The 21,368-nt window shown below is 44.1% G+C and overlaps 1 protein-coding gene across 1 annotated transcript in view; it reads left to right on the top strand.

Moving 5' to 3' along the window:
* Nucleotides 1-21,368, top strand: part of SLC2A9 (solute carrier family 2 member 9) — a 278,105-nt gene that overhangs the window by 109,499 nt on the left and 147,238 nt on the right. The window contains exons 9-10 of the mRNA XM_083157786.1: nucleotides 11,900-12,087; nucleotides 15,696-15,806. Coding sequence (XP_083013912.1) covers nucleotides 11,900-12,087; nucleotides 15,696-15,806 — 299 coding nt within the window. The remainder of the gene's footprint in view (nucleotides 1-11,899; nucleotides 12,088-15,695; nucleotides 15,807-21,368) is intronic.

Below are 21,368 nucleotides of genomic sequence, written 5' to 3'. Positions count from 1 at the left end.
TCGCACATGACAACATGCACCTAGTCACTGTGTGTATTGCCCTGTAATGGATGAAAGCCAGTAAAGGGTTTGGTCAACCAGCCAGAAATGAGCTGTCCTTAGTGTACCCGCAGCTAATAGCCTCTGCCGTGTTTACCCATTTCATCCTTCATTTGCATCCTTCAAGTTCTCTCCCTGATTGATGAAATAGACTCAATTCATCTTTTATCTTTCACTTGACATTCAGGAGCGGCAGAAGTCAGGAGGAAATAGAAAAGAGCCATACTGTATTTGCTATGCCACAGTTTTGATTAAGAATAAGATTTGACAAGGATTAAAATGGCCCTTGGCTTTTTTTCTTTCTTTTATCCGCTTGAAGAAGTGCAATTATTTCTATAATTATTAACTGCTGACGGCCATCTCAGTTAGTTAGGTAACTGTATATATTTAGAATGCCTGTGTGTCTTTTTTGCCTCGATGTGTTCATATTTCTCAATGATTTGCTTGTTGTACTGGTGCCAGGACAATTGTTACTTTGTCAGTGATCTCATAGGCTTTTGTAACCCTTTGTTTGGCCTGGTCCAGGGTGGTGGCGACATATTTCTCCATGACACCTCGCGCTGTAGAATCCAATGGTCATCTACTTTCTGGAATATCTTGGGGGCCTGTGAATACTCATACTCTACCTCTAAAGGTGTCACCCAGCTCATACATCACCAATTTCCCAGGGTCTGGAATCTACACTTTTCTTGCCAACTTTAGGAAAACAATTTAAGGAAGATTGTAAAAACAAAACCCTTGTCCACCGTGCTACAGAGGTCATGTACTATTCCGACTGAGAGGCCTGTGATAAACTTTACTTACATCGAACTTTAAGCCACAAAGCAGTTATAGTACATGCATCTCTGACCTAGCCATACGCTGGACAGTGACTGCCATTTTGTTGTAGCACACACACAGCCTTCTCCTTCTTTATCCAACTGTTTCACCAATGGTGGAAAGAGAAAGACGACCTCATCATCTCTTCAGAGTATATATAAAGATTGTAATGGGTACATTTACTAAAGTTTCTAAAAATAAAAAGAGGTGACATACCTCCAAACAAGACCCATTTCAGGAGGGACACAATGCTCTGTTCCTGGCCTTCTTTGCCAGTGGCAGAGGAGGGGCTGTGGTGGAGTCTAAAATTCAAATAGGGGAGTTGGTCTGACTGCCACTCCAAACATTGGCAAACATTACAGTCCAGGACTCAGTGGCAGTTGGTGCCACACCCCTATGTCAATTTTGGACTATGTCACAGCTCCATTTTTGCAATAGCCACTGGCAAAGAAGTCCAGGAACAGAACATTTTGTCCTTAATGGAATGGGTCATGTTGGGAGGTATGATGTTACATAGTAGTTAAAACCAAATAAAGACTGTGTCCATCGAGTTCAACCCTAGTTAGTGTATGTGAGATCTATTTGCTACATCTCTTTTTATACATTGTGTATTCTGATTTATTTAAAGAAAGATTATGATTGTTATTGGATGTTTTTACCCAATAGATGTTTGTCCAACCTTATTTTAGACATATTAATTGTGTCTGCCCACACCACAGCATGTCTTCCCTTTAAAGTCTCTTTTTCCAGTGTAAATAATCCCAATTTGTTCAATCTGTCTTCATGGTTTAAATTCTTCATTACCTTTATTAGCTTTATTGCTCTTCTTTGGACTTTTTCCAGTTCTATGATGTCCTTTTTATAAAGCGATGCTCAGATTTGTACTCCATATTCTAGATGCAGTCTAACCAATGCTTTGTACAGTGGCATAATTATATTTTAATCCCTAGTCTCCTTTCTTATACTGTACATGCTAGTACCTGTTGACCTTATTTGTTGCTACATGACATTGAGCACTACTTCCAAGTTTATTATCAATTTGGACTCCTAGATTCTTTTCCAGTTCTGATATACCCAAAGCAACCCCACTTAGGTTATAACTAGCACACTGGTTATGTCTCCCAAGATGCATAACCTTGCATTTATCCACATTGAACTGCATTTTCCACTTTTTTGCCCACTCTTTTAGTTTATTAAGATCGTTCTGAAGTGCGGAGACATCTGTGATTGTTCTAATTACTCTGCTCAGTTTTGTGTCATCAGCAAAGATGGTAACTTTGCTGAGTATACCCAACCAATATCATTAAATATGTTAAATAAAAGGGGCCCTGTGGCACTCTCTGGTCTCTATTCCGCAACCACTTTCCTACGCATCTAGAAACCTTTACCCCTAGTTCCAAATCTTCCATTTTATTTATCAATCTCTTACTGTATGTGGCACGGTATCAAAAGCCTTAGCAAAATCCAGGGAGACCATGTCTACAGCATTTCCATTGTCTAAGTTTTTGCTGACTTTCTCATGAAAGCTTAAAACATTTGCTTGGCACAAGTGATTTTTCATAAACCCATGTTGGTTAATACTAATTATACTATGGCGCTCTAAATGTTTTTTGATACCATCCCTTAAAATTCCCTCATATAATTTACCCACTATTGCTGTTAAACTCACTGGTCTATAATTTGCTGGGTCATCCCTTTTTTCCTTTTTTGAATATTGGTACTACCTCTGCTATTCTCCAATTCTCCAGTCCTTAGGCACCTTACCAGATGAAAATTAGTTCTCAAAAGTGGAATACAGAGGGTTTGCTAATTCATCCCTTAATTCCATTAGAACCCTAGGATCAATCCCGTCCAGACCTAGGGATTTGTTTGTTTTGATATTGCCATAGCAACCAATCAGACTTTGTCTATCATTTCCAGAAATTAATAGATAAATTCTGATTGGTTGTATGGGCAACATCACCTCTTTTCATTTTTAGAAGCTTTAGTAAATTTACCCCTAAGTTCCTAGGAGCTGGAACCTCCTCCCTCCTGTTCGCACCCCTTCCAGGTAGGTAATCAAATATCAGTGGCAGAACTTGTGAGTGGTAAGCCCAGGTGCAAAACTCTAATTTGGGTCAACCGAAGTTCACAATATCCAACACATCAGTGGTTGAAAGGGAGAGAAAGGGGGAGGCAGAGTGGGACAGGGAAAATAGTGAGTGACAGGAAGAGGCTGATAGGGGCAGCAAGTATACCTCCGTTAATTTGATTTAAAAAATCTGTACTGAGCCGCAGATATACTTACAACGGACCCTTCGGGTGCCTTGAGAACCATATTTAGGAACCTCTGCTTTATACTATGATCCAGTGGCTCCAACCTGAAAAGGTGCATAATAACTGACCTCTATTGGCTCCTATACTAGTGGTCTTCAGTGGAAAAGCAAGATTTTTAAAGGGGGTTTCCAAATGTAATCCAAAGTCTCCCACTCTGCCTCGCATTGGAGTAAGTACGGGAGTTTGGGGGAGTGGTAAAGCCCTGAATATTGGTCTTTTTATACACTGGATACTGTATGGAACACAGTACTAATATTTAACAGTACGGATGGTCTATAGTTCAGGCTGTTTCAAACATTTAAATAAGAGAAGTGGTCAGGAGAAGGTTACACATGCCATAATGAATATATAAATAAATACACAGATATAATAGAACCAGTACTGCACTTTCTAAGCTCACATTCTCCCACCTTATGTTAAGGCTCCTGTCTCTTCCTCCTGGCAGCTACTCTCTGGTCTATTGCAATGTTTGAGGGCTCAGATCCACACACACACAGCAAACTTGGTAGAAGAAGATGCTCCCACATGACAAATGCAGTAGCTCTGCTTTGTCCCTTACATTGATGTGGTGGGAGCTCTATCGATCATATTATATACCAGCTATTGTCATTATTGAAGGCACTTGTCATCCTACAATGGCAAAATATAATTCTAATCAGGGCTGTCTACCTTTCTTCCGCTCTGTCCCCCCCCCCCCCCTTCCAGCCCCTACTGTAATTCCTAGGGAACTATTTCTTATCCCTTAAACTGCAGCACAGCACACCTGGTGACAACCTAATTAATGTAACTCTTCTGTGTTCAAAGATAATGACAGAAACGAAAAGCCTGCTCTCTTCCATGTACATGGAAATCGCTAATACGTTTCTCTACTCATTACATTCCTACTTTGAAAAAGGTATTGAAAAAAATAATTAACACGCACACTCTGTTTGTATTTGGCAGCTTTGATCTTGTTATGTGCAATTTCAGTGCTGCATACACTCGTTTCCATGCTCCTTCCATGTTTCGGGAGTCGCAGGACACTTTTATTCCCCCATGAAAAGTGAGTGCCAGTCACCTTGTCCTACTCCCCTTGAAGTTGCTGCTGGAAAAAATGAATAAAATATCAGCATCGTTCTCCGCAGCTAAACCATAGCCGCTCTCCTCACTTACCCCAGCATTGGAATATGAGCATCATTTACTGTTATTACCTGAATTTCCCTTTATGTCTTCCTATTCTCTGTTGTCTCGTGTTCTCTGCTAGACTGTGCAATTTATTTTCTTTCTGTCGGTGTCCTCTGCAATTGGCTGTCTATAGGACAATCCAGTGAAGCGTGCTACCGCTCAATGAGAAATAACAAACTTAAGAGCTATTTGTTTTTCTCTCTACATCAAGCGCACTTGTTTAATGCTGAACGGTAATTATCTGATGACATGTGTGCAATTTGTGACTGAATTTGGAATGAGCTCCCCAGGTTGTGCTGTAGTTTCAGTTCATTAGTAACATAGGCGGTTATTCTGGTTCACTCCTTCTGGCAAATTCCTTCTCAAATGGACAAAACCATGTGCAATGCAGGTGGGGCAGATGTTACTTGTGCAGAGAGAATTAGATTTGGGTGGGGTTTTACTTCAAAGTGAGATCTATATTGCAGTGTAAAAATAAAGCAGCCAGTATTTACCCTGCACAGAAACAAAATAACTCACCCAAATCTAATTCTCTCTGCACATTTTACATCTGCCCCCTGCAGTGCACATGGTTTTGTCCATCTAAGAAGGAATTTGCCAGAAAGAATGAACCAGAATAACCCCCCATAAGCACAAACTTTCTATTTTCTACCTCTGTTTTCCTCGTCCTATACTGTTTTGGACTTTTGCTTGCGTCCTGCTTGTAAAATCAAATCATAAGGTGCCTACGCATATGCAGGAAAAGGATATACTTAAAGATATTTCTGTGCATATCGCCTAGTGTGTATGCACTATGGGGGGTGATTCCGGGTTGACCTGCAAAGCTGTGAAATTGCAGCTTTGTGGGTCCTCTACATGGTGCCCGCACAAACGCCTGCGCCCACACCCCCACATGCCGATTTCCCTGCATGCCTGCAAATGGATGTTTAGCATAAACATCCATTTACAGCCGTGCACTCAAGGGCAATATCATTCGATAGTCACCAACTATCTAATGATTTTGCAATCGCTCGCAGATATATGACACCTCTCTGGTGGCTTAGAGCTATGGGTCCCTGTACAAGAAGCGGCTGTGCAGCTGATATCTGCTGATGTCAGCTACGAACCCCCAGCCCATGGGAACGCCCATGAAATGCTCGGCATTGCTGGGCAATGAACAAAGGAAAGAAGTTTCCAAGGAATAATTCGAAGGAATAATCAGGCGCTTGACACGATCTGTCCTTCTATGGGTTAGCTGCTGCTCGATAGAGGGGATAGTCAGTCCCCACCAGAAAAGAAAACAACAATACCAGTCACGCCCTAGGCGTGTGAGCAGCGCTAAGAAAATGGTTTACACACAATTATTTGGTAAAGCTGCAGTTGGCAGTGAAACGCGTCAGAAAGACTGCTTGTCCTTCACTCCCAGGACCCCAAGTGTGGACTCTTTTACCCTGATTGGACCCACTTGCTCCAGGTGTATCATCACCCACGGATTCACTTTGCTCCCCCCCAGGAATTCCTTCCCACCTTGTGTCTGGTGGATACTCCCAAACATCCAGCGGCATAATTCCAGCTTGCCACCAAATGGAGGACACTGTATAAGTGAGCAGATACCATCACTCCACTTGTTGTTTCCGGTCAATTTCTACTACATAAATGTAAAAATTTCTATACAACTGGCGGGCTCTGGTCAACGAGGTTTCAGGACATGAGAGATTCACTTACAAGTCTAGGGGCTCACTTGCCCCCTATATAGCTAAGTGGAATAGATGGACTTCCTCAAGATTTGCCCTGTCCACTGATCCCCAGCAGGATCCAGCTGCACACTAACTCACGCAACACGCGGATCCACTGCTGACCCATCCTTTCCTTCCTCTGGTCTGAGTAGCTCAACTCTCCGTTTAGCCTACATCTTAAGCGAACAACCTGTTAGTAGTAATGCACCCTTAATACTTTTGATTGTATCTTATATATATATATATATATATATATATATTTTTTTGTTCTCTTTTTTTTGGGGGGGGGGGGGGGAGGGGGGGTGTTACCCTACCTCAAGGGTATGGGGTTAAGTTTATAGGGGGAAAAAGTAAATCAATAACTGGACAACTCATTTGCATAATGTGTGCAGTGCTAATGCCTACTTAAGCGAATATCAACAATGAGGCAATAAGAGACTCAAACATGGACACGGTTGAAAAACTTTCGTTTATTAACCCTTGTTTGGTTCCTTGATGATTACAATTGTTTAATGCAATACCTACTTACTGTACAATTGTGCACTGATTACTTTGTTGAATAAAAACAACTTAATTAAAAAATAAATAAAAAAAAGAGCGGCTGCCACAGGGAACAGGGGAAGGGGGGGACGAGACAGGGGCGGGGGCGGCTGCCACAGGCAGGGGGACGGGGGCAGCTGCCGCAGGCAGGGGGATGGGGGCAGCTGCTGTGACACCTACCGTGTCAGGGGGAAAGGGTAGGAGATGATGCGGGCAAGGGGGGGCGGGATGCAGCAGCAGCGGCCGGGGGAAGCTGATAGCAGATAGACGTAATAAAGACAATGAAGTTTTAAAGTTTCGGCAGAGTGCAGGATGCGTAGGTAGGAGGAGAAGGTGGGTGGGGAGCAGAGCAGCTAGGCTGTGCAGCACCCGGAGCACATTCACCAGTAGGTCTCTGTGCAAGCCCCCTGCTATATCCCGGAGCACCATCCTGGGAGGGCATCTCGGAGGAGCTGCCCTCATCGTGTTCTGGGACCTGGTCTACACTGAAGAGCATTGCAGCCGCCGAAGACTGCTGGAGCTGCTCTTACCCGAGGATGCAGAATGCTACTATGAGAAGACGTACATGCTCCAACGCTATGAACTCCACTGTGCATTTAAGACAGTTGACTGAGCTCACTGATACAGCCAATCAAAAGCTTTCTAAAGCCTCACATGCGCAGTGCAGGGGGAAGCAGACGTCAAATAGAGACGTAAAAGAAAAAGAAAATACAGATCAGAGGAGTGATAACGATTATCGGTAATGACTAACTACATGATAATACATTAGGGGGAAAAGGGTGCCCACTTCTCCACATTAAGGCAGGAGAAGTGGGAAACGAAAATTCAAAAACGTAAACTGGATGTTAATACATCTGCCCCAAATACACCTATTTTTTTACAAATTTCCTTTAGTAAATTTCCCCCTTAATGTAAAAAAAAAAAGTCAAAATCGCCCATAGACAAAATCGCTTAGAATCGCTCACTAGCAAAAATGGCTCCGTGTGTACACCCCTTAACTCCTGATTTTTTGCTTTGCTAAAAACTCAGAATCAGCCCTGAAATGTCTGTATCAGTAGATAACAGGGATTATTAATCTGTGTTAAACATTTGCAAAACAGATCCCTTTCTTATCATTTACAGCAGCACTTTCTGTTTTTCAACGGAAGTCATTGTTGGATGTTTGTAGCATAATAACTGTAGAGATGAGCTGGAGATTAAATGGATGCTCATACACGGTCTGCTGGTGACTCATACGTGTTATGATTTGCTGAGATACTTTATATGAAATGTTATCTAGTTGCCTGGGGTTCTTCAAATATCAATGGCCATCTAGGGTCACGCTGAGTTTAGCAGGATAAAGAACAGCAATGTTTCATTGGGATGCGGTCAGTATCCCGAAGGTCAGGATGCCAGAGGTCAGTATACCAATGCTAACGTCCTGGCACTTAGATGTTGACCGGTAAGTATGCAGGCAGTGCTAGCATGCGGCTGGGGAAGGGGGGGGGGGGGTTATATTTATGCACTATAGGGAGGATTTAAGGTTAGGCTGCAGGGGGGGGGGTTGGGTTAGGCTTCAGGGAACTAATGTTAGGGTTAGGCAGAGTGATCATGGCAGCCACGGAAATACTGGGAGTGATCCGCGATGGGTCCCACAGACAGTGCTGCCAATCACTCATTGGCTTCTAAAGGGTATCGCCAGCTTTTGCTGCCGGTTCCTTCCACAGTGAAAACCCTAATAAGCGGGGTTAAGTACAATGGGAAATGCGGTAAAAACCCCACAACAGGCTTGGTCAGACCCAATTGCTTGGTACAGTAGATAAATCTTGGAAACTAGTATGCAACTATTTAACTTTGGTCAGGGGACCATTAAGGTCAAATAGCAATGGGACTCCCTGCAACCAATATAGCTCCTGCATTGCAATACTGAATCCTGTCCTATACCTTAATGTTTAATGTATGGCAATTTTGATTCCTTCTTAATGGAGTTACCGATTCTCTTTATAGATGTCACAGTGTCAGCACAGATTTCCTCCACAGAGACCAGACCTGCTCTGCTGTAATTCTACGGCAGACTTTTCATTAAAGTGTCCTCTGATCCTGCTCAATTCCAGAGGGGTTAGGAATGAAAGTAGGCCAATACTTTGTAGTCGACTTTTTCCAAGTGACATTGCCTTTGCTTTAGAATATTTTTCTGGTTAATTTGCTGCCAAGTCTTGTTGCTAAAATATAATTGTACTGTACTGTATAAAATATACAGTTATCCTAATATTTACTGTTGCTTGGTGTTCAATGCTTCAGCACAGGCACATTATGGGCAATTAGACGAGGTCACAATCAAATAAGGTTACAAAATTGCGGCCTAGTGTGTGTTTTGTATTTCTCCTTTTTTAAATAAATGCAACTAAATATCAGGGTTGCCTACCCTCCTATAATGGCCCGGGTCTCCCTCCCGCCCCAACCGTCCTGATTACGCCGGACCCCCAGCATCTCCCCGGCAGCAGCGTTACATTACCGCAGTTTGCGGCTTTTTGGAAGGAGGAGGCGGGGCTAAATATGCAAATCGTGCCCCTTTAGCCTAACCCTCTCATCGAAAATCTGCGAATTGCGGGATTTGCATTACTTGGGGTGGGGCTTAATGATGTCTTCACCAGTCTCCGACCCTATAAGTGCTGCTTACAGTCTCCGCAAGTATGCTAAATACTGTATACAGTGTAAGTACAGCAGACTGCCTCTTCAGGTGGTGGGGCATTATTTACATAAACGGTGGATGCCTTTCTTGGGCATAATGTCATTGCAGAACCACAAGTGCCAGCATGCATACTGATGTCTGCCAGAACACGAAGGTGCTCAGAGAACTACAAGCCACAGACTTTCTACATACACCACTTCCTGATCTACCAGCCACTACTCCACTTTCTAAAACCCTGGGGATTGCAGAGCTGATCACGGTGGCCTGGGAAATAATGCATTATACACTTAAGTCTGCCCCCTGGACTCCTATTTGGCGGGGGGTTATTTAACTGTATAAAGGGAGCACAGGGAAGCCAAGATGGCGACAGAGAGGCATAGGGGGTGGGCAGTGAAGTCTGGATGGTGGGAAGGTCAGGGGGCAGGCCGGTATGCCTGACCCCCTTTTCACACTTGAAGCTCCGGCCAGCCAGATGGGTGGAGCAGGGGGGAGTGAGGGGGTTAAATTGCCAAAGCTGGGGGGAAGCAGCATTCGGCAGAAGCTGTCCCTACCTTGCAATTGTGAGTAATGTGTTGTAAATAAACATGGCCAATGATTCCATCCCACATACTGTCTCTGAGCATGATTTCAGTTGGGGGCGGGAGTGAGGTTACAGAAGTGACGCAGCACACTGACCTCTCCTCCTTATGCATTAAGCTGATTCCCAGGTGCAGCAGGGCACCTGGGAATCAGCGGTAAACCAGGGGAGCCCTGCTTGCGATCAGTGTTTCGATTGTGCTTCTGATGAAGGTGTATACCGAAAAGCGTGGACTTGTGTTGGACATTTGCCACCCCCCCCCCAGAGTGGAACTTATACCAGCCGTTTAGGTGTTTCTGTGAACCAGACATCTGGATTGGAGCCTGGATGTGGACACTTTGCTTTTAATCTGGCCCGTTACTGTGTTGCCCGAGTATTTGTCATAAGGGGCATACTCACTGAGCGATTTCAGCCCCTTTTCTAAGCGATCTTATCAGATCATTTATAAAAGGAACATGGTTTGCTTCATGTGTATGCCACCGAGCTATGGCGAAGTGTGATCCCACGTGTCATTATCGGACCGAAACATCATGCAGGGTTTTGCCTATATAAACAATAGGCAAAGCCCCGCTCAGAACAATCGCTCAGCAAAGAGCATCGTGGTGCACCGCAATGTGTGCTGAGCAATTGTGCTGAAGCACGGTACTTTTATCTATGTCACAATATTGTAAGTGCAATTGAATATTACATTTTTATTTGTTACAAAGGTTATCTGCACTACAGTATCCTTTGTTTCTCCAAGTCTACCTGCATATGATATCCTGTGGGTTATATGATTTGGGAGATTGTCTTTCTATAGATCTCTATTGCTGCATTGTTTGGAGTCACAATTTACAATATTGGAGGACTGCAAGAAAAACCTATTTGGCTGCTATTTTCCATGTTTATAAGCACCTTGCATCGGGCTCATTACTTCTAATTTTTTGGACACTATTCGAGAGCTACTTGTGTATATTTGTTTACTTTCTGTTATCATCTTGAGTATTGTGGATGTTTGCCCACTTATTATATGCACTGATTGTAGTCACACTGTGGTCTAATCGCACAACTATTATCAATTATTGTTCTATCTGTATATTAATTTAAAAAGGACATGTACATTTTTATAAACCAAGTAGTTCAGCAACAGGGATTGACACTTTTTGTGGCTGAAGTGCTTGGTTTACTTGGAACGCCACAAACAGATTTTTCAGAAGGAATACTTACGATCATTAATAAGGAGGTTGATCATGAAGGTTATGACAGTGGAAATTGCATGTGCACGTCTAAGCTGATGTTATTTGATACTGGACTGCTTATTTTACAGGACTTTTGAGATTTTGTAGATTATGTTACAGAGATGTGTCTAAATGGCTAATGTCCCTACCTCTACTAACTTTACACTCTCAAATTGTACTGATGCCTTCAAAAATGGGGTCAGGATTTTATATAATCCAAAACACAATGCCAGTACAAATGGTTTATGCCTCGTTTTGGAATTTGAGTCTGGCAGGAAAAGTCTGAGCTTGGAAGTACTTGGATATCCAAAATTCAGAAATGTTTGGTTTTCAGAAAGCCAAACTCACACATCTCTATTAGTATTAATTATTATTTATTTATTAACAGTTTCTTATATATAGCGCACACATATTCTGCAGCGCTTTACAGAGTATCATTGAACAATCACATCAGTCCCTGCCCCAGTGGAGCTTACAATCTATATTCCCAACCACAAGTACACGCACACACAGACATTCTAGGGTTATTTTTTCTGCTGGAAGCCAAGTAGCCTACCAGTATATTTTTGGATTGTAGGAGGAAACCGGAGTACCCGGAGTAAACCCACGCAAGCACTGGGAGAATGTACAAACTCCACACAGTTAGAGCCATGGTGAGAATCGTACCCATGACCTCAGCGCTGTGAGGCAGTAATGCTAAACATTACACCATTCGTGCTGCCCCAAATAGACACTGTACCTTAGTTATCTGCACAGCATGTTGCAATTCATGGACTTATATTACCCTAAAGCAATGTTGTGATTTTTGCCATTGACGTTAAGAGCTGTCTTACCTTTTCAGCTTTTCGAACATTCCTTGGAAGAAAAGATGTTTCTCAGGATATAGAAGAAGTGCTGGCCGAGACCAGGATACAGCGGAACACGAACTTGGTGTCTGTAGTTGAACTTTTCAAGACGCGCTCAGTCAGATGGCAGCTCATAACCGTTATTGTGACAATGGCTTGTTATCAGCTCTGTGGCCTCAATGCTGTAAGTAACAATGTGATACATAGACAGGTTTGGAAGGTCGATGCAAGCATTAATATTGCAATGAGGTTTTTGTGGTTTTTTTTTTTTTGCTGAGCCGACATGTGCCGACAGGCGGTATTTCATTCCCTGCGGTCCACTAGGACGTGGACGGAGAATAGAGTTGTGTGCACTGTGCATAAATCAGGGTGAGTTCAGCAGTACACTTTGACGGTGTCCATGTCGACATTTGGGACAAAAAAGAAAGATTCATGTCGGCCTTATCAATGTTGACTTATTTCATGTGTCGACCAAAGCCATGTCAACCTTGATTGGTCGACTCAATGCATGTCGACCTAAAATGGGTCGGCCCAATGACCCGTACCCCACTAAGTTAACATTGACGAAAGGTCTACGTAAGCAAAAGGTCAAGTGTTTGGACTCTTTCATGTTTTTCCATCCATTTTGAATCTGACTGGGAACGATAAAGTGTGCCGAAAGCAGCGGTAATGGAATGAGGCACCATGACCAAAGCATGGTATGTGCTGCACTACTTGGGGGTCTACGTGCTCAAGTGTCAACACTGACACCAAAAAAAAGGGAAAAAATTCACGTTGACCTTTTCATGTGTGAATCGTTTCCATGTCAACCTTTTTCTACTTTCGACCTAGTGCCTATCAACTTTTTTATGTCACGTCTACCTATACATTGTCTGTGAGCTAATCCACACCCACTGTAAATGTCACTTTCCTCATGGAAGGATCAGGGGGCATTGCTGAGCTATAAGGGTGCTCTGTGGAACAGCTACAGGCAGATCCTTAATTAGGTTGTTATAGTGTTGGGATGAAGGACACTTCTCTGGATAAGTAGCGTATAGCGTGAATTTTATCAATGATCTTAAGGCCCCCATACACTAGTTTGCCCTTGAGTGCCCCCCGGCAGCTCCCTGGGAGGCTCGCTTATGATTTGGCACTTGATGTGCTAAAATACAAGCAATAAATTGCATGTGATTTATTAGTGGGGTCCGTGCAGCGCAGGACCCCGTGTGGTGCCGGGCAGCCATCGGGATCCCTATGGCCCTGAGCAGTCAGTCAGCGAGGTCTGTGCGGCAGATGGGAACTAAGTAGCGCTATTTGCCGGGCGGTGGAGCGGGAAGCGCTGCTGAATATTGAAAACATTTTGAGAAGACTGGCTGGACGCTGATTGGCGGTGCTTCATCGCTGTCACACACCTAGGGATCAGATCAACACATCATGGGTGCTTAAAAGCACCAGCGATGTGCCGCTGATGGGTCTAATATGACAGATTGAACTCACGCATTGGGTTGGATGACATGTCAAACACATCCGATTTGGGCAGATTTCTCGGCCGGATCCGTCTGGATCTGGCAAAATCGTCCCAAATCGGACAAATGTATGGGCACCTTAAGTTTCCCATTGATCCGTCCCTGATTTGCTTGACCTGTTCTAGTGGATTTATGCCTTTGGAACTGTTCCTAACTTTCCCTACTGACTGTTTCTAAAGTAGGTGGTATATTTATTAAAGGTCAATGGGTCAGATGTATCATAGCGGCGCGATAAGCGCCGCTATGATACTTCCTGCTTCGCCTCAATAGCGAGGCGAAGCAGGAAGGGAGATCGACAAGATGTATTAACATCTTGTCTGCCGAAGCGGGGGAGCGTTAACTCCCCCCTCCGGCGATGTCCCTTTCTGGAGATAGCGCATCAGTTAATACTCTCCTGTCCCCCGGCCGGCCGCACTGGGCATGCGCGGGATCTCGCTGTTCACGCGAGATCCCCAGCGCAGCCCAGACCTAACAGCAGGGACAGCGCTGTCCCTGCTGTTTAGATAGGGCTTCGCCAGCCTGATGCTGGCGAAGCCAAAGCAGGCTTCGTGCGGAACGGGCAGCGATGCTGACCGTTCATACATTCGGCCTGCTATCATTTTGATAGCAGCGCCGATATGGACAGGGGAGCATAGCGCCCCTGTCCATTACCGCATCCCGGCTCTATCACACATGGGGGAGAAGCGGTATCAGTGCACATAACGTGCGCTGATACCCTTCTCCCCCATAACGACGGATAATACATCTGCCCCACAATTGGTCGATATTGGTTGAATTTGGTTGATTTAAAATCGATCTTTATTGATGTTGGACTTCTAGGGCTAAAGCACACATTTACTGGCAGATTAATTTGTATATTCATTTAACATGTAAATATATGTTCTAGCCCCTAAAGTCCATAATTGATTAAGGTTAAATCCATCAACCAAAAATCGACCACAATCAGCCTTTAGTATACCCCTAAAATTCTTCATGTTCTGCACATTCTATGAAATCCTCATCCTGCACTGTCTCCTTCTCCCAGCTCTGCTTTCAAATCAAAATGATTTACATTATAATGGCGTTTGATGAGCAAGGTGTTTTTTTTCTTCTGTCGGCCCAGCTTGAGTTTTTTCACACCTGTTATATTAAAGTATGTATGAAGTAAAACAAATACAGATTGCTGCTCATATCTCTGCCAAAAGCATTACTGAGTGAAACGGAATATTTCAAAGTTCTGGAGCTGAGCCTGTTATGAATTCTATTTATTTTTCTCGCTCATATCTGTTCTCCTCCCACCTTTCTCTATTCCTTACCCACTCTTCCACCACCCCACCCCACCAGCAGTCATTTGTTTCTTCTGTAATTCATTTGTTTCTGACCCCATATTTTATTCTCTCCTCAATTCTCGTTTTGAATTCTCCATTTACCCCTGGAATTCAATCTATCAGTGCAGTCTGTACCTTCTGCCAGGTGTGGTTTGGGGTTCCGACAGTTAGGATCCCGACAGTCATTAGCCCAACGTCGGGATCCCGACTGTCCAGACTCAGACAGCAGGGCGAACGCGAGCCACCTAGTCTATTCTCCTTCTATGGGGGTCGTGGACCCCCACGAGGGAAAATAGTAGGTGGCCGTCGGGCACCTGGCTGTTGGCGTTTTGACAGTCAGGATCCCGACGTCGGGTAAATGACTGTCGGGATCCCGACTGTCGGGAACGCGTCCAGCACCCCCTTCTGCCATCTCTCCTAATATTTCTACTTTGCAGAGAGATATGAGTTCCACCATCTGTCCAGGACCACTAAGGCCTGCAATTAGGTGTGATCTGCTTGCAGTGGGTGCGAGTTTCTTTTTCAGTGGCACTTACATGCCAGCAGTGGCACCGGAACTTGACCTCAAGTGGCCTCTTGTACTGCTGGGCTTGCAGATTTTCAATGAGTGCCAACGGTTCCATAAGTGCAACATACTGCTGCACTTACTCGCAGGTGCAAACTTCTTGTGCCTAATTATAGATGCCACCCTTTCACAGTACCCAATCTCCACTGCCCTAGGATGGAGCGTGGTTTGACTTGGAAACAGCCATCAGATCAACAGTCGTTGATCAACAGATCATCAGATCAACAGGTCAACACAAGAAAATCGACAGGGTCGAGTTCCCAACGCACAGCAGACTCATTTAGCATGTGTACCTGGATGAAATGTTGAGACGATGACGTATAGTACATTGTCATATTAACAATTATGGTAATCTAGTAAATGTAGCTTCTGAAGAAAGTGATCTGTTTGATCCATCTACTCTGTTACCTTTCAGATTTGGTTTTACACCACCAGTATCTTTAAAGAAGCCGGAATCCAGCCTCAGACAATTCCCTACATTACCCTGTCCACAGGGGGCATTGAGATATTGGCATCTGTTGTATCTGTAAGTAGAATTTTGAAATGGTATAAATCACAGTATTTTCTGTGTCCCTTCCTAATATAATGTACCCCATGGTGTAAAGTAGAAGGATAACAATAGTAAAGGATTTGCTTCTCTTTATCTGTATTACCCACAGGAAGCAGTATACAATTCTAGATAGAATAATTGCGTAATAACGGCTGTGTCTGTGTATATGACGTTGCTACCTAGAAGCAGTGACTATTTTATTTACAATGAATGGACTCCAGACCCTTTTGTTAATATTGTACAGTAGGTTTCGAGGTCAGGGGTTCTTATAGACATTTAGATAATTCTATATGATTGTCATTGAAACCATTTATGCTGTTTTTCATTTTACTATAGCAGTCTCACTGTACAAAGCAAATTAAAAATACCGCTAGCGTAAAAAAACGTATTTTAATCTAAATACTATGTTTAACCCGTTTTTTGCTGAGGCTTTTCTCACCCCACGATTTTGCATTTTGTGCTGTTCATGTATTCTAACATCTATAAAGTATCATTTATTTGTACACCCCCACAAATATCACCTCCTCCTTTCTGAACACAACATTGAGGGTTTTATTTTTTGCTACTTCTAAGACGACAAATAATGCCCAACATGGGCAAAAAGTTTTTTATAATTTACTATATAAATTGAATGAAAGGCAAAGGTGCATTTAAAAAAAAAAAAAATACAAGTAAATACTTTGTTGTTCTTGCTTCTGCATTTATCCCCAATTCCAAAATAGGATAAAATTATTTTATGCCTACAGTAGGTGTTCATAATAAAATCTGCACTTGAAATTGATGATGATGATGATTCCTTTTGAAATTTTTGAACTAGCTTGAGTGAAACACATAAAGAGCCTGATTCGGAGACAGACTTACTGGTGGTAGTGCATCTACAAATTCTTCCCTTGTGCACATATGTGTGTCCCAATGTGCACTTCTTAATTGTGTTGGTTATCTTTAAACGCCAGCCTTGTTCGCACCATCGCAAACTGCAATAGCCCTATGGCATACAGTGTGAGTGGTTGAGCGCCTGTGTATGCAACTGCTTTCAGAAACTCACCTACAACATGCTGGAGACACTCCCATAAGTCTCTCCAAGCACCACCCCTATTACCTCCCAGTCACCGCCCAGGAACATCTTTTTCATTTCTGCTATTGTGCATCCAAACCTGTACTGTGACTCTGGGCCTGTTTGGAAGTAAAGCAACAAAAACAAGTAACTTTGTATCTGTATCAAACCCTGTTGCCGTGCAACAGGAACAAATAAATTGATATTATTTCTGTGCAGGGTACATAGCAGCTGCTTTTGAATGTTGTCCACTAATATTAAATAGCTTAATTTGTACACTTTAGATATCAGTTTTAACACATCCAATGCAGATCTAAATGCGAGCCCTTTGCATATATGGTCTAAATAAGTTTTTCCCCTTTTCTCATTCAACCAATTAACTAAATTAAATTTTCATTGGGTTGAATTAGACTAGACTCAATTATGCTTGATTACTGCCAGTCCTGTTGAATCTAAATATCACACACTTTCCTCGAAGAACACATTGATGACTCATCTTGGAAGACCCAAAAGATCCCAGATGAACATATAAGGAACGAAAGGCCTTACCCAGTTAAAGTGTCATGACTTCACTATAACTTAGGGAATGAGAAAAAAATGGTATCCATGGGAGAGAGCTTTAAGGTGAAAATCACTGCTAGGTTGAGAGGAACATAAAGGCTTGTTCCTTACAATTGCCAATAAAAAACATGTGGATATCCCCCAAGCCTTTTGGTCTAATGTTCTGAGGACAGAAGATTCAAAAATGGATCTTTTTGAAAGAAATGGGTTCTGTTTAATCTGGTGTAAAGCTAACAAGGCATTCCACAATAAGAACATCAAGAACAGACAAACATGGTGGTGGTAGTGTAATGGTGAATGGATGCTTTATGGCTTCAGGACATGGGTGATTTCCTATAATTGATGGAATCATAAATTCTGCTCTGTACCGGAAAAATTTAAGGGAGAAAACCATATCTTCATCTGAAGCTCAAGCTTAATTGGGTTATGTTCTATAGCAAAACAATGAACCAAGAGCAAGTCCACCTCTGAATGGCTGAAAGGTAACAAAATTCATTTACACCTTCATTTACTATTGAAGGGGCAAGTGGCGTTAATTGGGGGTTCTTGTGAGAACCATTTCCATCTAGATTGATTTACCTACAATCAAAATCCCGACGGTCAAAATACCAACAAGGTAATAATACCGACATGGTCCAAATACCTACCTCTAAAATATAGAAAGGTCAAAAATTAGACATGTTTTTCATTTTTTTGGGGTCTGTATGTTGACATAGGTCGACATGAACCCCGTGCTTCGGGCATGGTGCTTCGCTGCGCTATTATATTCCTCCTCCATGTCCACTGGGATGGTAAAGTATGTACAAGTCGGTTTGAATGAAAAAAAATAATTTCGGTATTATGACCTTGTCGGTATTTTGACCTTGTCGGTATTTTGACCGTGAGTATTTTGATTATAGGTAAATTGACCGCATCCTCAGATAACCATATTTCTTTGCATATGACCTTCACCACACGTAGCTCGGTTCAAATGCAATCTGATGCAAGTATACAGCTAGGGGTGGACACACTACAAGACGCATACAGATGAGTATACATATCGACTATGCAGGAGCACAAACTGTACTGCCTCACAGCACTGAGGTCATGGGTTTGATTCCCCTCATGGCCCTAACTGTGCGGAGTTTGTATATTCTCCCCGTACTTGCGTGGGTTTCCTCCGGGTACTCCGGTTTCCTCCCACAATCCAAAAATATACTGGTCAATTAGCTCTCAACAAAATTTACCCTAGAATGAATGTGTGCATGTGGACATGTGTTAGGGACTATAGATTGTAAGCTCCACTGTACAACGCTGCGGAATATGGCCCTTATTCTGATCCGTTTGGTCCTCCGTGCTTTCACACGGAGGACTGATGTTGTGGGTCTGTGCATGTTTCTGCGCATGTTCAGACGTAGGGTGTGTGCACCTATGGCAAACTTTCGGTTCGCTGGGTGCACGCACCCAACAAGTTGTGCGGGGTGTGGAGAAGGACGGGGGTGCTGGGCAGCCCCATTACTGAGCAGCCACACGCTGGGCATTCTCATGGTAATGAGGCCGTGACGCAGGTGCAGGGGGCATGCAGCTGACATCACCGGATGCCCGCTCCTATAACCGTTCCAGCGTGCACACACATGTCAGCTGCCCGCTCCTATAACCGTTCCAGCGTGCACACACATATAGAAGTGACTAGAAAGTCACTGCGTGCACCTTCCACGTCTTTCGATGATCGGCAACCATTGAAAGATGTGGGTGTTCCCTGCAACATGCAAATTGATGTTTATGCTAAACATCCATTCGCAACCTGTGCAGGCAAACCCACGCTGCGTGGGGGGGAGTCGGCGGCCTGGCATTCGCAAGGCGGGGTTTGGTGGACTCGCAAGGCTGCGCATTTGCAGCCTTGCGAATCAACCAAAATAACCCCCTATGTGTGCACTATATAAATAACTGGTAATAAATAAATGTTTAATGCAAATAAAGATACTCCAACAAACGAATCACTGTATTGTATTCCTTTCCCTGGACTGACATATGTGTCATGGTTTCTCAGAAGTTTCCTGCCACAACTCAGCAAAAGTTCGTGAAAGTCATTCTTTATTTACTCTTGCGTACAATACACAGCATGTCATTGTTTCTGAGGAGAACAGTCTGCCGTCTGTGAACTCTTGTTATGTCTCTAAGGAAATATTTGTAGCTATTTTGCTCATAAAAGTCATTGTGGTCCTTGGATAAAGAAAAGCTACGCTCTTTCTTTGTTGTAACTTGTATGTTTTTAACTCTTAATTCCATACCTCCCAACTTTGCGCGTTCAGCAGTCGGGACGCTGCTGCTGCGTGCCGTGGGCGCGCCGAAATTTTTGAGGGGGGGGCGTGGTCTAATTCGGGGCGTGGCCTATACTCACGGCTCTCCCGCGAGGCCACGCCCCCATTTTGCCGCTATGGGGGCATGACCCAGAGGCTCTGTGAGCCTCTAGCCATGCCCCCAGCCCCCATGCGCACAGCGTTTATTCCCCGCTGCTTAGCAGCTGACAGGGGGGGACTCCCAACAGCCACCCCACACCGCGGGACACTGCCGCCCGCGGGTGGGACAGCGGGACAGGCCCTGATAATCGGGACTGTCCCGCTAAAATCGGGACTGTTGGGAGGTATGTAATTCTAACGTCTGTTAGGGACAAATTATTGGCTTGGAATAGCCATACTGTCAGGGTTTAACTGGTCAACAGGGGTAAAGGGAAAATCCCTGGTGGGCCCCAGTACCTGAGGGCCCCAACTCCTCCTCTGATGTCAGGTTTCATACAGTGCACTTGAATCATAATTTTTCCTCTATTACAAGCACTATGGGGCTGATTCAGACTCAAAGCAGGCTGAATTCGGCCTTTTCCCCGATGTTTGTTTGGGGTTTGCGCATGCGCATTTATGCATGTCACAGTCGACGAGCCGTTGGCTCCCAATACTACCTCCATAGGCTGGCCTGACCAGAAATTGACACAGGCTCAGCTGTTATCAAAGTGCCCATGTCACGGTGTCGGCAGTGGAGAAGGGGAGAAAAAGGGATCTGTGAAGATCTCTCTCCTCATTCTCAACTCCCCGGCACAGCTTTCAGCAGGAGAATGAGTAAATGCTCTGCAAAGATCCATACCCTTAGGGGGTGATTCTGACCCTCAGATGGTGGTGGGGATCTGCACATGCACGAAGATGCGCATGTATAAACCCCTTGTGCAAAGGCCTTCGGTGGGTATCACACTTGCTGAGGTGTTTGTACTGTGAGGAGAGTGAAGGGGACGGGTAGGGGAAACACTCAGTGCTTTATGGGCGAGCCCATAAAAATGCTGGATGTTCTCCTGTGAACGCAGGTGTGTAGATGCCTGCCCCGAATTTGGCCATCTCTTATCTGCGAACAGGAAAATAATCATTCAATGGTCCGCAACCTTCAAAGGATTTTTCGCCCCTGTGGATGCATGCGAGGGGATGCCTACACCTCCCCTTGCATGCAACTGTGGGGATTAGTGCGGAGGAGGGGCGGGCAGTCAGACGAGCGGCGGGCAGCATTTACCAACCTAGAGTACAGGTCTGAGTCAGGCCCTTAGATTTCTACAAGCAGAGCAGAGAAATGTATTGGCTGCTGAATGTGGGGAGATCACAGAGCTCCTGCAGACCACTAGAAGATGTCAGAAAGGGCAGATAGAGCGTGAGTGTGTCTGTATGAATGAGTGAGTGTGCGCCTGACGCCTGGAGTGTGTGACATACATCCAGGGTAGTTGCTAAATTGTAGTGGGCTGAAGGACCTTTCACGCCCCAGGGGAGATGCAAGGCCAGAGGATTTACTCCTTCAATATCTACGCCACCACTGATTGCCTTTAGTAACCATGTGGTGAGCGAAGCGGAGCAAGCCACCGCGCCCGAAGTGCGGCAAAGGAAGCAAGCCCACGAGGGTCATTTTGGGTC

The sequence above is a fragment of the Crinia signifera genome, chromosome 1 (genome assembly GCF_055691185.1).
Source record: "Crinia signifera chromosome 1, ASM5569118v1, whole genome shotgun sequence".
Classification (NCBI taxonomy): domain Eukaryota; kingdom Metazoa; phylum Chordata; class Amphibia; order Anura; family Myobatrachidae; genus Crinia; species Crinia signifera.
Note: the sequence above shows the minus strand (reverse complement) of the source record. Positions and strands in the feature narration are given on the sequence as shown.